This window comes from Acipenser ruthenus, chromosome 53, assembly GCF_902713425.1.
Source record: "Acipenser ruthenus chromosome 53, fAciRut3.2 maternal haplotype, whole genome shotgun sequence".
In the NCBI taxonomy this organism is placed as follows: domain Eukaryota; kingdom Metazoa; phylum Chordata; class Actinopteri; order Acipenseriformes; family Acipenseridae; genus Acipenser; species Acipenser ruthenus.
This window is the reverse complement of record NC_081241.1, coordinates 1,135,001-1,151,051: the sequence shown is the minus strand read 5'-3', so window position 1 is coordinate 1,151,051 and position 16,051 is coordinate 1,135,001. Positions and strand designations below refer to the sequence as shown.

General features: G+C 46.4%; 1 protein-coding gene across 1 annotated transcript; it reads left to right on the top strand.

Moving 5' to 3' along the window:
* The first annotated feature begins 1,502 nt into the window (after positions 1–1,502).
* LOC131723135 (tripartite motif-containing protein 16-like) lies at positions 1,503–15,388 on the top strand. The gene is made up of 6 exons (XM_059016593.1): positions 1,503–2,730; positions 4,917–5,012; positions 5,196–5,429; positions 5,584–5,743; positions 11,884–11,949; positions 13,049–15,388. The coding sequence occupies exons 1-6, from the start codon at positions 2,143–2,145 to the stop codon at positions 13,582–13,584; spliced, it is 1,680 nt and encodes a 559-aa protein (XP_058872576.1). The 5' UTR covers positions 1,503–2,142; the 3' UTR covers positions 13,585–15,388.
* Positions 15,389–16,051: the final 663 nt, after the last annotated feature.

Sequence of the window (16,051 nt, the reverse complement as noted above, 5' to 3'; positions counted from 1 at the left end):
AAGAGCACAAAAAAGCTTTGGAGAAAATGTTAAACACTCATAAAAGATATTCCACTATAACAATGACCACACAGTGTTGCTTTAACTAAACAATACCAGCAGACCAGCCTGTTTCATACAGGTCTTTGTAACTAAACTATACCAGCAGACCAGCCTATTTCATACAGGTCTTTGTAACTAAACAATACCAGCAGACCAGCCTATTTCATACAGGTCTTTGTAACTAAACAATACCAGCATTAACAGTGGCGACTGTTGGTCAAAAAAATGGGGAGGCAGAAGAAAAGCAGAGGTCTTGGGGTCCCCTTCAGCCCCCAGCAGCAGAAGAATCGTATTATTCTATTCTGACTGACAACACTTTTCATATCTTCTTAATGTTTTACCCCAATTCAAAGCTGTTAAACACAGCCAGCAGAACAAAGAAAACTGCAGCCCATCGTAATTGATTCTAATAAACGTAACTGTTACACACCGCCAGCGTATGTTTAAAATACAACATTAATACAGCATTTAGATTTCAAGACCACGTCACTTTAACATACTTTGCATAAAATATTTTCTAAGCAAAGTTGTTAAAGCAGGAGAAAGGCAGACACGAATCAAGCACACCCTATCCACTTCATCTGTTCAACTTAATAAATGAACATCAGAATCATTCGATACCGTTCTGTACATACGAAACGGATCTCTTTAATATAAAAGAAGCAATTCAGACAGACTTCAGTTCTGGAGCAGGAACATTACTGAGCTGCATGTCTTGAAGCAAAGCTGACTGATGGGAAACCGACACCGGTGTTATTCTGATCTGACAGTTTTAACATTCATTTTCTTGTTGGCTAATTGTTGTTGTATTGTCTCATACGCAATTCACAGTTATATAATAAATCAGTGTGCTTATATGTAATAATAATGCGCGCAAGACCACGCAAGCTGCTGCCGTTGTGATGAAACCCCTGAAACCCCTGAATGTCGTGCTTTAGGAGCTGCGCACGCACTCGCACGGTGACGCAGGTACGGTGACGCAGATCTCTGTTCTGCACACAAACCCTTCTCGATGTAGAACCCGCCAGAACTGAAAATTCAAACCACTTCCATCAGCCAATGGAAGGGCGAGAATAAGAGCCAATCAGAACGCATTCTGTTTGACCAATGAAAATACGGGTAGGGCTGGCGGACCTATTTTCCTCGTGTCCAATCAGAACGCAGACGGCTCTGTGTGTGTCCGTGATATCCCTGTAAGCGAAATGTCGCGATATCCGTGACGTGTGGCGATGACTGAAAATATAAATAAAAATGGTCTGATCTTAAATGAAAAAAGACAAATATCATGCTGTTTGGTTCGGAGAAAATGATACAAAAAACTAGATCACATTTCTCTCTTGTTGCTTGTAATAACACAGCATTGGAGAGAGCCGACACATTTAAATATCTAGTGGTTTATATTGACACAACTCTTCAATTTGATAAACCCATTAAAGATGTATGTAGCAAAATTGGAAGGAAGCTTGGAGGATTGTGTGGTCAGCGCCACTGTGTAAGCTTTACAGCAAGGTTTAAATGAGTTACTTGTGTTCCCTATTCTAGACTATAATGATGTGATGTGCGGGTCTGCTAGTGAGGAATCGCTGAAGAAGATCGATACAATGTGTAACAGGATGTGTATCTGTGTGCTCCCGTGTACTCCGCTAGCGCATCACTGCAGCGCGTATTCTACATTAAACTTGCGATCGCTGCTAACACAAGGAATTATCACTGGAATCGGATTCTCTTTAAAGGGGCACACAACACATTACCAGTTTATTTAAACAGCTTGTTTCTGAGTTTACCTGTAAATACAGCCTATCGTAATGTCTGAGACACACAATACTTTAATATACCGTCTGGAAAAAGTGCTGCGGGAAGAAAGTCTTTTTTTAATATCATTTGTTTAATTCCTAATTTTAACATTGTAATATTTGTTGGGGGATTTAGAAACAGTTTCATAGAATATCTGATTCTGCAGTTTCTGCTCCCCCTGCTTGTCTAAACCTGGCCTCAGTCCCAAACCCCGCCTCTCAGAGCTTTACACAACTCCAGGAAATCAGCGCAGTGAAGTTTCGTTTCTTGTGAAATCGTCAGTCTCTCTGTCTCTCTGCAGCAGAAATGGCAGAAGCGAATATTCTCGTAGCGCATGACCAGTTTAGCTGTTCAGTGTGTCTGGAGCTATTGAAGGACCCAGTCACTATTCCATGTGGACACAGTTACTGTATGGGGTGTATTAAGAACTGCTGGGATCAGACTGATCATACAGGTGTCTACAGCTGCCCCCAGTGCAGAAAGACCTTTACCCCAAGGCCTGTTCTGCGCAGAAACACCATGCTGGCCGAACTTGTAGAGGAATTAAAGAAGACAGGACTCAATCCTCCTCCTGCTCAAAGTTATGCTGGACCTGGAGATGTGCCGTGTGATTTCTGCACTGGGAGAAAGTTCAAAGCTGTGAAATCCTGTTTGTCATGCCTGGCCTCTTACTGTGAAACACACGTCAAGCCACACAGTGAGGTTACTCCATTAAAGAGGCACAAGCTGATCAATGCAATTGGAGATCTGGAGCAGAAGCTTTGTGCTGAACACCAGAAGGTTTTGGAGGTCTTCTGTAGAACCGATCAGACGTGTATTTGCTTGTTGTGTACACAAGATGAACACAAGAGCCATGATACAGTCTCAGCTAAGAAAGAAAGGCGTGTGAAACAGGTAAGGGTTTGAACCATTTCCTTGTCGCTATCCTAGAAGATAAGAATTCCCAGGGATATTTAACATGTCTGTTTACTAGGTTATACAGTTTCACATCAGATCAGATTTTAATTGTATATTAAGAGCTATTTAAAGAGCCCTAGTTTTTTAATTGCTCTACCTAAACTATGATGTACTACAATGTATTTCAGGGTGTAACAGGGATGTTGTTATGGGTGTGGCTATCGCTGATTGACAGGAGAGACACAGGAGGTTTTCTTTGATTCAAAAAACACAAAACATTCAAAATAAAACACTGCTCGAAAACAACTTGAAAATAAAAGTTGACCAAACAAGAAAGGAGGTCCCGCTTCAGGAACAGTCTCCCTGACACCTCCTCTCTAGACTTGGGTGGGATTAAAATCCTGGATTTGAATATGCCCTGCCATATCTAGCACACACTTGATTGGCAAAAACTTGATTTACAATTAAATAAATATACGCTATTTACATGTACAGGACCTACGCCCTGCCTCACAGGGTAAGAAGGATTTGTTCAGCTGTTTTGTGGTGCATTGGAATTTGTAGTGTAAAATTAGCATGATTTATATTCCTAGTGTTTTTATATGTATCTTGCAATTTAATAAAATCATAGATCAGTTTCATTGTTTAAGATATTATAGTTTAATTGGTAACACTGTTTAAAAATGACATTCCCAGAAAAGTCAAGCACCTAATTTAAAAAACAAAAATATGACCAAGATTAATTGAGAGGAACGCGAAGTTACAGAGAGAACTGCCAGTGACTCTCTCTACAGCACGGATAGATTACGTGTTTTCAGGGTATTGGAGCAGCAAAAGTAAATCAGATGAAAGCACCATTTCACTTTTAATTTGTAGTTCCCAACACTCTGATGTGAAATGTAGAAAAAAGTAAATCCCTGTCATACAGTAAGAGAAACAAGTCGCCAAAGGAAGGTAACAATGTCCATCTCCTCCTCCTTCTTCTTTTCGTGTTTTATTTATTTAGTGTTTTATTTTCTTTGCAGACCCCAGGCACTTGTATCCACACATATGTATATTACAAGACATCCGAGTTTAATGACAATTAACAATTAACGTATATTGTCGACATGGAAATATGCTGGGGAACACACTTATTGTGATGTCTGTATCATTTATATTAAACGATATATATATATATATATATATATATATATATATATATGTATATATATATATATATATATATATATATATATATATATATTAAAATGAACTCGGGGTTTCTGTGTGTTTAGGCCTTTTTTACATTTCTTCACAATTTGCAATTCTATTTTAAATTCCACGAGTGTGTGAATCCTCCCTATTGAACTGTAATATAGCTTTAAATCCCACGAGCAAGAACAACCCTCCGTTTCTAATTGTAATCTCGTTTTAAATCTCACAAGCGTGTGCAATCCTCCAATAGAAATGCAGGAATGTGCTGCCACTCAGTTTAAAGTATTCAGAATGAATCAATGATAGATACAAGTCAGGAAGGAGGTTCATTGCCCGACTGCGCTAGGAAAGGTTGTTTTTTTGTTATTCTTTTTAGGTTTTATGTTACTTTATTGTATTTTTTCACATGGAAAGGGGTGAAGTCAACGTGAATTGAGTAACCATTTCCAGTGTTTTTCTGGTGTTTATTGGGTATACACTGATTTCATTGTTTTGTATCAGGGCTGTTTTATCTGTGTTTATCAGATAAAACCAGAAATCAGAAGCTCTAAATATCCAGTTTCCTAGGTGCTTGACAAAACAAACATGTAACACATGCTAGATCAGCCATCATTCACTGTTACTAGTAAGAAACAGTACCATCTAGTGGACAGCTACTGTGGATCAAGTGTCCTTTTGTATTGCTTGCAGCTGTGCACTAGATGGTGTTGTACCTTACTACTATACACACATGTTGTCTGATCTAGCCTGTGCTACAGATGTCTATGGCGTGCAACTGGAACTGAAGAGCAAAATATATTCAAGATCAACTGAGAATTATTGCAAACATTGTAAAGAGGTAAGGGGACAAGAAAATAGAAAATATATATAAACTCAATGATTCTGTCAGTTTCAATAGCATACTTAAACAGGCCTGTGATGGGTGTGAAAGGATATCACTCAAAGCCCCATTAGAAATGTCACTGTGTCACTGTGTTTCTACACAGAAGCAGCTGGGAGAGACACAGACAGAAATACAACAGAGAATCCAGGAGAGACTGAAAGAAATTGAAGAGCTGAAACAGGCTGTGGAGTCACTGAAAGTGGGTATTGACAAGAGGGGGGTATTATTATTATTATTATTATTATTATTATTATTATTATTATTATTATTATTATTATTAACAGGTGGACTGGAACACATCTGCAGAAGTTTACTGTCTATGCCTGATGTGTTTTTGATATCAATTCTAACCATGTCTCCTCTACTGTGTTCTTTCACTCAGAGATCTGCATGCATAGAAATAAAGGAAAGTGAGGAGATCTTTACTGAGCTGATCCGATCCATTGAGAAGATCTACACTGAGGTTATTGAGCTGATTGGAGCTAACGTGAAGGCTGCAGTGAATCAGGCTGAAGGACGCATGAAGAAACTGGAGCAGGAGATTGCTGAGCTAAGGAGGAGAAACGCTGAGCTGAAACAGCTTTCAGAGACAGAGGATCACATCCATTTTCTACAGGTAACATCACTGCTTGTTAGAAAATATCAAGTCCATAACTGGGACAGTTTCAGACAGACCTATCCAATTGAATGAATCCTTGCTTTTCCCCAGGAATGTTTTGGACCCCATTCTGTTTCACTGAAAACTCCTTTTCTCCACTTTCCTGTTGTAGAATTTCCAGTCTCTCTGTGCCCCTCCTGAAGCTGGAGACTTACCCAGCGTTACTGTCAATACAGACATCTCTTTTGGGGCTGTGAGGAAAGCTGTATCTGAACTTAAAGACCATATTGAGGACTTCTGCAAGGGGGAATTAGTCAAAATAACCAAAACAGGTTGGTGTGAAATAGATTCCTTTGGTAGAGATTTCTCAAATAGACCATGGCTTGAGGAGGGGCAGGACTTGCAAGACATTAATAAAGACCTCTTGCAGGTTGTTGGCTATATGAATATTGCAGCAGGGAGGAATGAGCAGGGAGGTGGGTAAATGAAGGAGGGAGCAGAGAGGAGGAAGCAGGAAGGAGAGAGCAGTGACGCGTGAGCAGGGAGCATGAAAGAGAGGGAGGAGGGAGCAAGGATTAGGGAGCAGGGAGCATGGAGGAGCTAGCAGGGAGGAGTGTGCATACAGGAGGGAGGAGGAAGCAGGGAGGAGGGTTCATAGAGGATGCAGCAGGGAGCATGCAGGAGAGATCAGGGAGCAGGTGAATTGTGTGAATTGTGACAGGAGTTAAATTAGGTGCGATCCTTATTTTTCCATTTTAAACGTGATTCAAATGCGTTTGTCTCTAGACTGATGTGAACTGGGGGAACGCTAATCAAAGTTTATCAGCGTTTATATTTATGTCATGTAAACTAGATAACTCCGCTATTCAGAAGAAGCTTCTTTTTATACATGGGATACAAAAAGAAAAACTGTGTCATGCAAGATCTAGCAAAGTTATATTTTGAAAAACCACGATGTGAAACAACACAGAGCACAGAAATGACACATTTTTGCATTGTCGTTGAGACACTAATGACTCAATAATCATCAATTGAATTTGTAAAGGGGGGGGAGGGGTGCAAAGGACACACACACACACCCTGCCTATCACACAGACTCACACTCACACGCTGCCCCATGCAGTATTTTTATAATCTCAGGTGAGCAATTTTTTCCCTTACTCTGCTTAGTTTATGTCAGTGAGTTTTTAGACCAGAGAGTGAACTCCATTACGAATTGTATTTAAAATAGCAACAACTTTGATAAGGTGAACACCGTTTAAAATAAGGTTTGCATTGTGTGAGACAGTACAGAGAAAACCGCGATTGCTGTGGTCTGTACTAGGAGTGATAGGAGACTGCAACCAAAGAGAACACTTTGAACTTGTAACTTAAAAACAGCACGTTCCCTTTCAAGCACGGAATGGGTATCAACCCCTTTAAAAAATAAATAAATAAAAATACATTTAAAAAAAGAAACTCTTCTGATAATAAGCTGACGTTTCCTGTAGTTTTTCAGGTGTTGTGGAGCTGAATTCTTCTTCTCTGCAGAGTGACATTCCTGTTTTGTTTTTGTTTTGTTTTTTTGTCGTCAGGGTTTCCGTGGCAATTGTTAGGGAGCGTGTTAAAATGACGCGCTTTCACATTTCTATTTTTCCATTTCTGTGTTCACGGGTTTGTTCTGAGGGTGGTTGTGTTTGCTCACATTTCTGTGAACCCTTTTTGTGTGAAGTGGATTCCCTTCAGTCCGAATCAGAGTGTATTTCAAAGCCCGTTGGTGCGGGTCCGGGTGATTTTTCGGGTGTCCGGTTTCTCCATGTTCGCGGTGACTCCCTCATGGAAATGCAGCTCTGTCCTCAGATGGGATGCGGAGCGGCTGTTGCCGAGGTGGTTCCGATGTTGGAAACGCGGGTTTCTCTTGGATTGATCAGGGAGGGCTGGACGGGTTTCTTTATCAAGCGCTCCCGAGAGGATTGTGGGATGTGTTGCTGTTTAATATAACGTTATAACTACATTAATAACATACGCGTACAGACACCTTACAGTACGCTGCTAAAGAATAAGAATCACACGAAGCTGAATAATGTATAAAGAGATATTAAAAATAAAACATGTCTATATATGTTCGTTGCTGTGAGGGCAGATTCACATCCCAGCGCTTTGGTATCTCTGGGTTTGAAACGGCGCTCCATAAGTGTAACACCTATTAATAATAATAATAATAATAATAATAATAATAATAATAATAATAAGTTTTATTTATCAGAAATATAAAAACATATTATTTCTATTGTGTGTGTGTAAACATTATTTTTTAAACTATAATAAGGTTCCACTGCGGCTCTCAGTGATGAAGTTTCATGATTGCTTCAGCTCACATTCAGCAGGTTCGTCAGGCTGTGTGACTGACATATAATCTGACCAATGAAAACGCAGAAAGGGTGGAAACGGTTGTATTATTGGCAGATCGCCCCAAAACAGCAAAAAAAACGTCTGATTACTTGTGGAGAAGGGAGGAGAGAGCAGGGAGGATGGAGGAGAGAGCAGGCAGGATGGAGGAGGTAGCAGGGAGGAAGGAGGAGGGAGCAGGGAGGAAGGAGGAGGGAGCAGGGAGGATGGAGGAGGGAGCAGGGAGGAAGGAGCAGGGAGGATAGAGGAGGGAGGAGGGAGCAGGTAGGATGGAGGAGGGAGCAGGGAGGGAGGATAGAGAAGGGAGGAGGGAGCAGGGAGGAAGGAGCAGGGAGGATAGAGGAGGGAGGAGGGAGCAGGCAGGAGGGAGCAGACAGGATGGAGGAGGGAGCAGGCAGGATGGAGGAGGGAGCAGACAGGATGGAGGAGGGAGCAGGGAGGAAGGAGAAGGGAGCATAGAGGAGGGAGGAGGGAGCAGGGAGGAGGGAGCAGGGAGAATGGAGGGGGGAGCAGGGAGGATGGAGGGGGGAGCAGAATGGAGGAGGGAGCAGGGAGGAGGGAGCAGGGAGGAGGGGACAGGGAGGAGGGATCAGGGAAGAAAGAGGAGGGAGCAGGGAGGATGCAGGTGGGAGGAGGGCGGATGCAGGTGGGAGCAGGGAGCAGGTAGCATGGAGGAGGGAGCAGGGAATAGGGAGCAGGGAGGATGCAGGTGGGAGCAGGGTGGAGGGGGGAGGGTGGAGGGAGCAGGCAGGAGGGAGCAGGGAGAATGGAGGGGGAGCAGGGAGGATGGAGGATAGAGCAGGGAGGATGGAGGAGGGAGCAGGGAGGGGGAGCAGAATGGAGGAGGGAGCAGGGAGGATGGAGGAGGGAGCAGGGAGGAAGGAGCAGGGAGGATAGAGGAGGGAGGAGGGAACAGGGAGGAGGCAGGAGGGAGCAGGCAGGAGGGAGCAGGGAGAATGGAGGGGGAGCAGAATGGAGGAGGGAGGAGGGAGCAGGGAGGAGGGAGCAGGGAGGATAGAGGAGGGAGCAGGGAGGATGCAGGTGGGAGGAGGGCGGATGCAGGTGGGAGCAGAGAGCAGGCAGCATGGAGGAGCGAGCAGGGAGGATGCAGGTGGGAGCAGGGTGGAGGGGGGAGGGTGGAGGGAGCAGGCAGGAGGGAGCAGGGGGAATGGAGGGGGGAGCAGAATGGAGGAGGGAGCAGGGAGGAGGGAGGAGGGAGCAGGGAGGATGGAGGAGGGAGCAGGGAGGAAGGAGCAGGGAGGATAGAGGAGGGAGGAGGGAACAGGGAGGAGGCAGGAGGGAGCAGGCAGGAGGGAGCAGGGAGAATGGAGGGGGAGCAGAATGGAGGATGGAGGAGGGAGCAGGGAGGAAGGAGCAGGGAGGATAGAGGAGGGAGGAGGGAACAGGGAGGAGGCAGGAGGGAGCAGGGAGAATGGAGGGGGGAGCAGAATGGAGGAGGGAGGAGGGAGCAGGGAGGAGGGAGCAGGGAGGATAGAGGAGGGAGCAGGGAGGATGCAGGTGGGAGGAGGGCGGATGCAGGTGGGAGGAGGGAGCAGGCAGCATGGAGGAGGGAGCAGGGAGGATGCAGGTGGGAGCAGGGTGAAGGGGGGAGGGTGGAGGGAGCAGGCAGGAGGGAGCAGGGAGAATGGAGGGGGGAGCAGAATGGAGGAGGGAGCAGGGAGGAGGGAGGATGGAACAGGGAGGAGGGAGCAGGGAGGATGGAGGAGGGAGCAGGGAGGATGGAGGAGGGAGCAGGGAGGATGCAGGTGGGAGGAGGGCGGATGCAGGTGGGAGCAGGGAGCAGGTAGCATGGAGGAGGGAGCAGGGAATAGGGAGCAGGGAGGATGCAGCTGGGAGCAGGGGGAGGGGGGAGGGTGGAGGGAGGATGGAGGAGGGAGCAGGGAGGATGCAGGTGGGAGGAGGGCGGATGCAGGTGGGAGCAGGGAGCAGGTAGCATGGAGGAGGGAGCAGGCAGGAGGGAGCAGGGAGAATGGAGGGGGGAGCAGGGAGGATGGAGGATAGAGCAGGGAGGATGGAGGAGGGAGCAGGGAGGGGGAGCAGAATGGAGGAGGGAGCAGGGAGGATGGAGGAGGGAGCAGGGAGGATGGAGGAGGGAGGATGGAGGAGGGAGCAGGGAGGAAGGAGCAGGGAGGATAGAGGAGGGAGGAGGGAACAGGGAGGAGGCAGGAGGGAGCAGGCAGGAGGGAGCAGGGAGAATGGAGGGGGGAGCAGAAAGGAGGAGGGAGCAGGGAGGATAGAGGAGGGAGGAGGGAACAGGGAGAAGGCAGGAGGGAGCAGGCAGGAGGGAGCAGGGAGAATGGAGGGGGAGCAGAATGGAGGAGGGAGCAGGGAGGATGCAGGTGGGAGGAGGGCGGATGCAGGTGGGAGGAGGGAGCAGGCAGCATGGAGGAGGGAGCAGGGAGGATGCAGGTGGGAGCAGGGTGAAGGGGGGAGGGTGGAGGGAGCAGGGAGGAGGGAGCAGGGAGAATGGAGGGGGGAGCAGAATGGAGGAGGGAGCAGGGAGGAGGGAGGATGGAACAGGGAGGAGGGAGCAGGGAGGATGGAGGAGGGAGCAGGGAGGATGCAGGTGGGAGGAGGGCGGATGCAGGTGGGAGCAGGGAGCAGGTAGCATGGAGGAGGGAGCAGGGAATAGGGAGCAGGGAGGATGCAGCTGGGAGCAGGGGGAGGGTGGAGGGAGCAGGCAGGAGGGAGCAGGGAGAATGGAGGGGGGAGCAGGGAGGATGGAGGATAGAGCAGGGAGGATGGAGGAGGGAGCAGGGAGGGGGAGCAGAATGGAGGAGGGAGCAGGGAGGATGGAGGAGGGAACAGGGAGGATGGAGGAGGGAGCAGGGAGGAAGGAGCAGGGAGGATAGAGGAGGGAGGAGGGAACAGGGAGGAGGCAGGAGGGAGCAGGCAGGAGGGAGCAGGGAGAATGGAGGGGGGAGTAGAAAGGAGGAGGGAGCAGGGAGGATAGAGGAGGGAGGAGGGAACAGGGAGGAGGCAGGAGGGAGCAGGCAGGAGGGAGCAGGGAGAATGGAGGGGGAGCAGAATGGAGGAGGGAGGAGGGAGCAGGGAGGAGGGAGCAGGGAGGATAGAGGAGGGAGCAGGGAGGATGCAGGTGGGAGGAGGGTGGATGCAGGTGGGAGCAGGGTGGAGGGGGGAGGGTGGAGGGAGCAGGCAGGAGGGAGCAGGGAGAATGGAGGGGGGAGCAGAATGGAGGAGGGAGCAGGGAGGAGGGGGGAGGGTGGAGGGAGCAGGCAGGAGGGAGCAGGGAGAATGGAGGGGGGAGCAGGGAGGATGGAGGATAGAGCAGGGAGGATGGAGGAGGGAGCAGGGAGGGGGAGCAGAATGGAGGAGGGAGCAGGGAGGATGGAGGAGGGAGCAGGGAGGATGGAGGAGGGAGGATAGAGGAGGGAGGAGGGAACAGGGAGGAGGCAAGAGGGAGCAGGGAGAATGGAGGGGGAGCAGAATGGAGGATGGAGGAGGGAGCAGGGAGGATAGAGGAGGGAGGAGGGAACAGGGAGGATGCAGGTGGGAGGAGGGCGGATGCAGGTGGGAGGAGGGAGCAGGCAGCATGGAGGAGGGAGCAGGGAGGATGCAGGTGGGAGCAGGGTGAAGGGGGGAGGGTGGAGGGAGCAGGCAGGAGGGAGCAAGGAGAATGGACGGGGGAGCAGAATGGAGGAGGGAGCAGGGAGGAGGGAGGATGGAACAGGGAGGAGGGAGCAGGGAGGATGGAGGAGGGAGCAGGGAGGATGGAGGAGGGAGCAGGGAGGATGCAGGTGGGAGGAGGGAGGATGCAGGTAGCATGGAGGAGGGAGCAGGGAGGATGCAGGGTGGAGGAGGGAGGGTGGTGGGAGCAGGGTGAGTGGAGTAGGGAGAAGGGAGCAGGGAGGATGCTTGTGGGAGGAGGCAGGAGGGTGGAGGGAGCATTCAAGAGGGAGAAGGAAGCATAGAGGAAGGAGCAGGGAGGATGGAGGAGGGAACAGGGACTGATGAAGCAGGGAGGAGGGAGTGATTTGAGGATGGCGCAGACAGTGACTGTTGTATGTTTCAATTCTATTTCTCTCTCTTTTTTTCTACCCAGTGAATGAAGTTGCAGTTTACAGTCTGCAGGCTCCAGAGCCAAGGAACAGAGCTGAGTTTTTAAAATGTAAGTCTGTTTTCACTGAAACATTTGATTGAAAGATGTGTCACTCCATTGTGAGAAGAGCTAACACTGCAGAACAGGGAGGGGTGGAGCTTGAGGGCAGCAATTATTATTATTTATTAGTAATTGTGAAGCCATTAATCTACACTCCTCTCCAACAAGTATTGGTTCAGATGAATACATGCAGAATGACTGGGGGAGGGGCATTTGTTGCCTGTTTTTCCACTCAGACCTTTCTCTCCATATCTTGGTATCCCTGAATAGATAATCATCCCATCTTTTAATACATGTGCAATGCATGTAAAACCAGTTGTGGGGTAAAATGAACAGCTATCCCTCCCAGTCATCCTGTGCTGGTAGTAAATGTATATTGCAGTATCACTGCACTTGTGGGATGGATTGCTCATTAAAATATTAGACAGATATTTGAAGAGTGGATGATATTCTATTGAAGATATTTAGTAAGCAAGGGGTCTGAGTGGGTAAAATGGCAACACATACCCTGTAGGAACATTAAGTGAACTGTAATTGTATGCAGAGCTGCATTTGATTGGTTCCAATTGAAGAAGTTTGATAAGATCGAGGAATTATAATGAACAAAACAATCAAACAGCAAGAGGGTTTAAAGGGTTCATAAGGTCCTTTGTATTTTATTGTGTTGCATGTTCCCATGTGTTGCTACAACTGTTTACGTGAGGTGTGTGTATTGTTTTAATTATTTTTATTTTGTTTTACATTTTGACCACTTTTTTATACTTATAGATAGCTTCACATGTAACTGCATGGGCCTCTCAGAACTACATTTCCCATCATCCTCCTGCTCACATATGTGATTGAGATGGAATTACCAGTGAACAAGAGGATGATGGGAAATGTAGTTCTGAGAGGTCCATGCCGGACCGCGGGAAGCCATCTTGAGGCAGAAAATGCAATTTAAAAGTTTAAAAAAGTGGTCAAAATGTATTAAAAAAAATAATTAAAACAACACACACACCTTCCATAAACAGGATGTGAGGATGCAGCAGACAATGACTGTTGATTTTCTCAGTGATTTGACTTTTCTAACCGTCTCTCCTCTACCCGTCCTCTTCTCTTCAATCAGATTCCTGTCAGCTCACACTGGACCCCAACACAGCATATAGAATCCTCTGTCTGTCTGAAGGGAACAGAAAGGTGACACTGAGGGGAGAGACCCAGAGATATCCTGATGATCACCCAGAGAGATTTGATAGCTATGCCCAAGTGCTTTGCAGAGAGGGTTTGTCTGGGACTCGCTGTTACTGGGAGATTGAGTGGAGTGGGGGAGGGGCTCTTATAGGAGTCACATATAAAGGAATCAGCAGGAAAGGATGGGATCATTCCTGTCTCCTTGGATTCAATGACAAGTCCTGGAGTTTGCGCTGCTCTGATTCCAGTTACACTGCCCGGCACAATAACAATGAAACTGCAATAACTGCCCCCCGCTCCCCCAGAATAGGAGTGTATCTGGACTTTAATGCCGGCACGCTGTCCTTTTATGGCGTCTCTGACACAATGACCCTCCTGCACAGATTCCAAACCACATTCACTGAGCCGCTCTATCCTGGGTTTAGGCTTCATTGCTATAATTCCACTGTAACAATCTGCCAGCTGAACTAGACTGTTTTGTGTTGTAAGAAACCCTTTGTATTGAACTCCCTGTCTGTCCTCTCCACTCCTCGGGTGAAGGGAATGTTCAATCTGACACAACTTTGGATGAAAGTTAGGGGGTAAAACGGCGCCACCTGCAGAGCGAAACGAGGGGAATTATTTGTTTTTAGCAACGAATGGATTTCATACGAAGTAACTGTATTTAATTTATTTTTTAAGAATTGTTATGTTTTATATATATTTTAAAAAATGGCATCCAATAGTCAGGGCTGTAACAGTTTTTAAAAAAGTGAACTTAAGTTTGCTTTATTGTGTGTGTGTTTTTGTTCTTTGTTTTCCATAAAATGTTTGTTCTGTTTATTTTTTTCAGATTTTAGTAATGTGATTTAATAAAAAAAGTAATTTGATTAACTGTGACTTTTTCTTATTTATTTATTAAAGCATAGGGAGGCATTGTAAAGCACAGAGAGGTCTGGTAAAGCAAAGGGAAGCATTGTAAAGCACAGAGAGGTCTGGTAAAGCATAGGGAAGCATTGTAAAGCACAGAGAGGTCTGGTAAAGCATAGGGAAGCATTGTAAAGCACAGAGAGGTCTGGTAAAGCATAGGGAAGCATTGTAAAGCACAGAGAGGTCTGGTAAAGCATAGGGAAGCATTGTAAAGCACAGAGAGGTCTGGTAAAGCATAGGGAAGCATTGTAAAGCACAGAGAGGTCTGGTAAAGCATAGGGAAGCATTGTGAAGCACAGAGAGGTCTGGTAAAGCATAGGGAAGCATTGTAAAGCACAGAGAGGTCTGGTAAAGCATAGGGAAGCATTGTAAAGCACAGAGAGGTCTGGTAAAGCATAGGGAAGCATTGTAAAGCACAGAGAGGTCTGGTAAAGCATAGGGAAGCATTGTAAAGCACAGAGAGGTCTGGTAAAGCATAGGGAAGCATTGTAAAGCACAGAGAGGTCTGGTAAAGCATAGGGAAGCACTGTAAAGCAGAGAGAGGTGTGGTAAAGCATAGGGAAGCATTGTAAAGCAGAGAGAGGTGTGGTAAAGCATAGGGAAGCATTGTAAAGCACAGAGAGGTCTGGTAAAGCATAGTGAAGCATTGTAAAGCACAGAGAGGTCTGGTAAAGCATAGGGAAGCATTGTAAAGCACAGAGAGGTCTGGTAAAGCATAGGGAAGCACTGTAAAGCAGAGAGAGGTCTGGTAAAGCACAGGGAAGCATTGTAAAGAACAGAGAGGTCTGGTAAAGCACAGGGAAGCATTGTAAAGAACAGAGAGGTCTGGTAAAGCATAGGGAAGCATTGTAAAGCACAGAGAGGTCTGGGAAAGCATAGGGAAGCATTGTAAAGCACAGAGAGGTCTGGTAAAGCATATGGAAGCATTGTAAAGCACAGAGAGGTGTGGTAAAGCATAGGGAAGCATTGTAAAGCACAGAGAGGTGTGATAAAGCATAGGGAAGCATTGTAAAGCACAGAGAGGTCTGGTAAAGCATAGGGAAGCATTGTAAAGCACAGAGAGGTCTGGTAAAGCATAGGGAAGCATTGTAAAGCACAGAGAGGTCTGGTAAAGCATAGGGAAGCATTGTAAAGCACAGAGAGGTCTGGTAAAGCATAGGGAAGCATTGTAAAGCACAGAGAGGTCTGGTAAAGCATAGGGAAGCATTGTAAAGCACAGAGAGGTCTGGACTCTAACCCTGGGCTTGAGACTCAGCTCAGTGATTTGGATTCCTGAACAGCTTCTTAGTAAAGGTATTATTCAGCATGCCGTCGCACCGTGAACTAATAAGAAAAGACTTTCAGTACCTGGCAGGCTCTTGTGACATATCAGGAGGGTCATTCTCTTTACTCCTTCTTCTTCTCCTTGGAGTCGGGTCCATGCCTCTCTCTACTGAATCACTCGTTCCTCAGTTAGCTGTGTTTCTCCTCTGCAACACAATTGAAACAAGTCCGTTGTTAAAGAGTACAGCGCTTCAAATGTCATTTTTCTTTCTCTTTCTTTAGAGCGGCCCCTTATCTTTTCATGCTGTTTGAAATCATCCCGACCGCTTCTTGTTATCACAGTTACTCAAATGCTGGGTTCGTTTTTGGAAACGTCTGTGTTGCTAATGGAGTGCCATGGGAGCATTGTATTTTAAACAATTTTGTATCAATTAAGATTATGTTTCATTTTGAATTATTAATTTTGAACTTTAAATATACAGTTTAATACTAACAGTTACAACAGCACTTAATAGGAAAAAAAAACGATGATCTTTTTGTATGTTTTGTCCAGTTGTTCTGCTTGGATTTTGGTGTCTGATTAAATTTATATTAGAAGAGTCTGTGTGCTCCCGTGGTTAAAGACAAGGGCTTGCAGAGAAATAACCGTCACGCACGCTTTCATTTTCGAATTTTTCTTTGTAAAAAAACAGCGAGTTAAAGATCATGTGCATTTTCTTTCTTTTTTTTTTTTAAACAGCTTCAGTGGTTTCAATCTCTCCTCGCA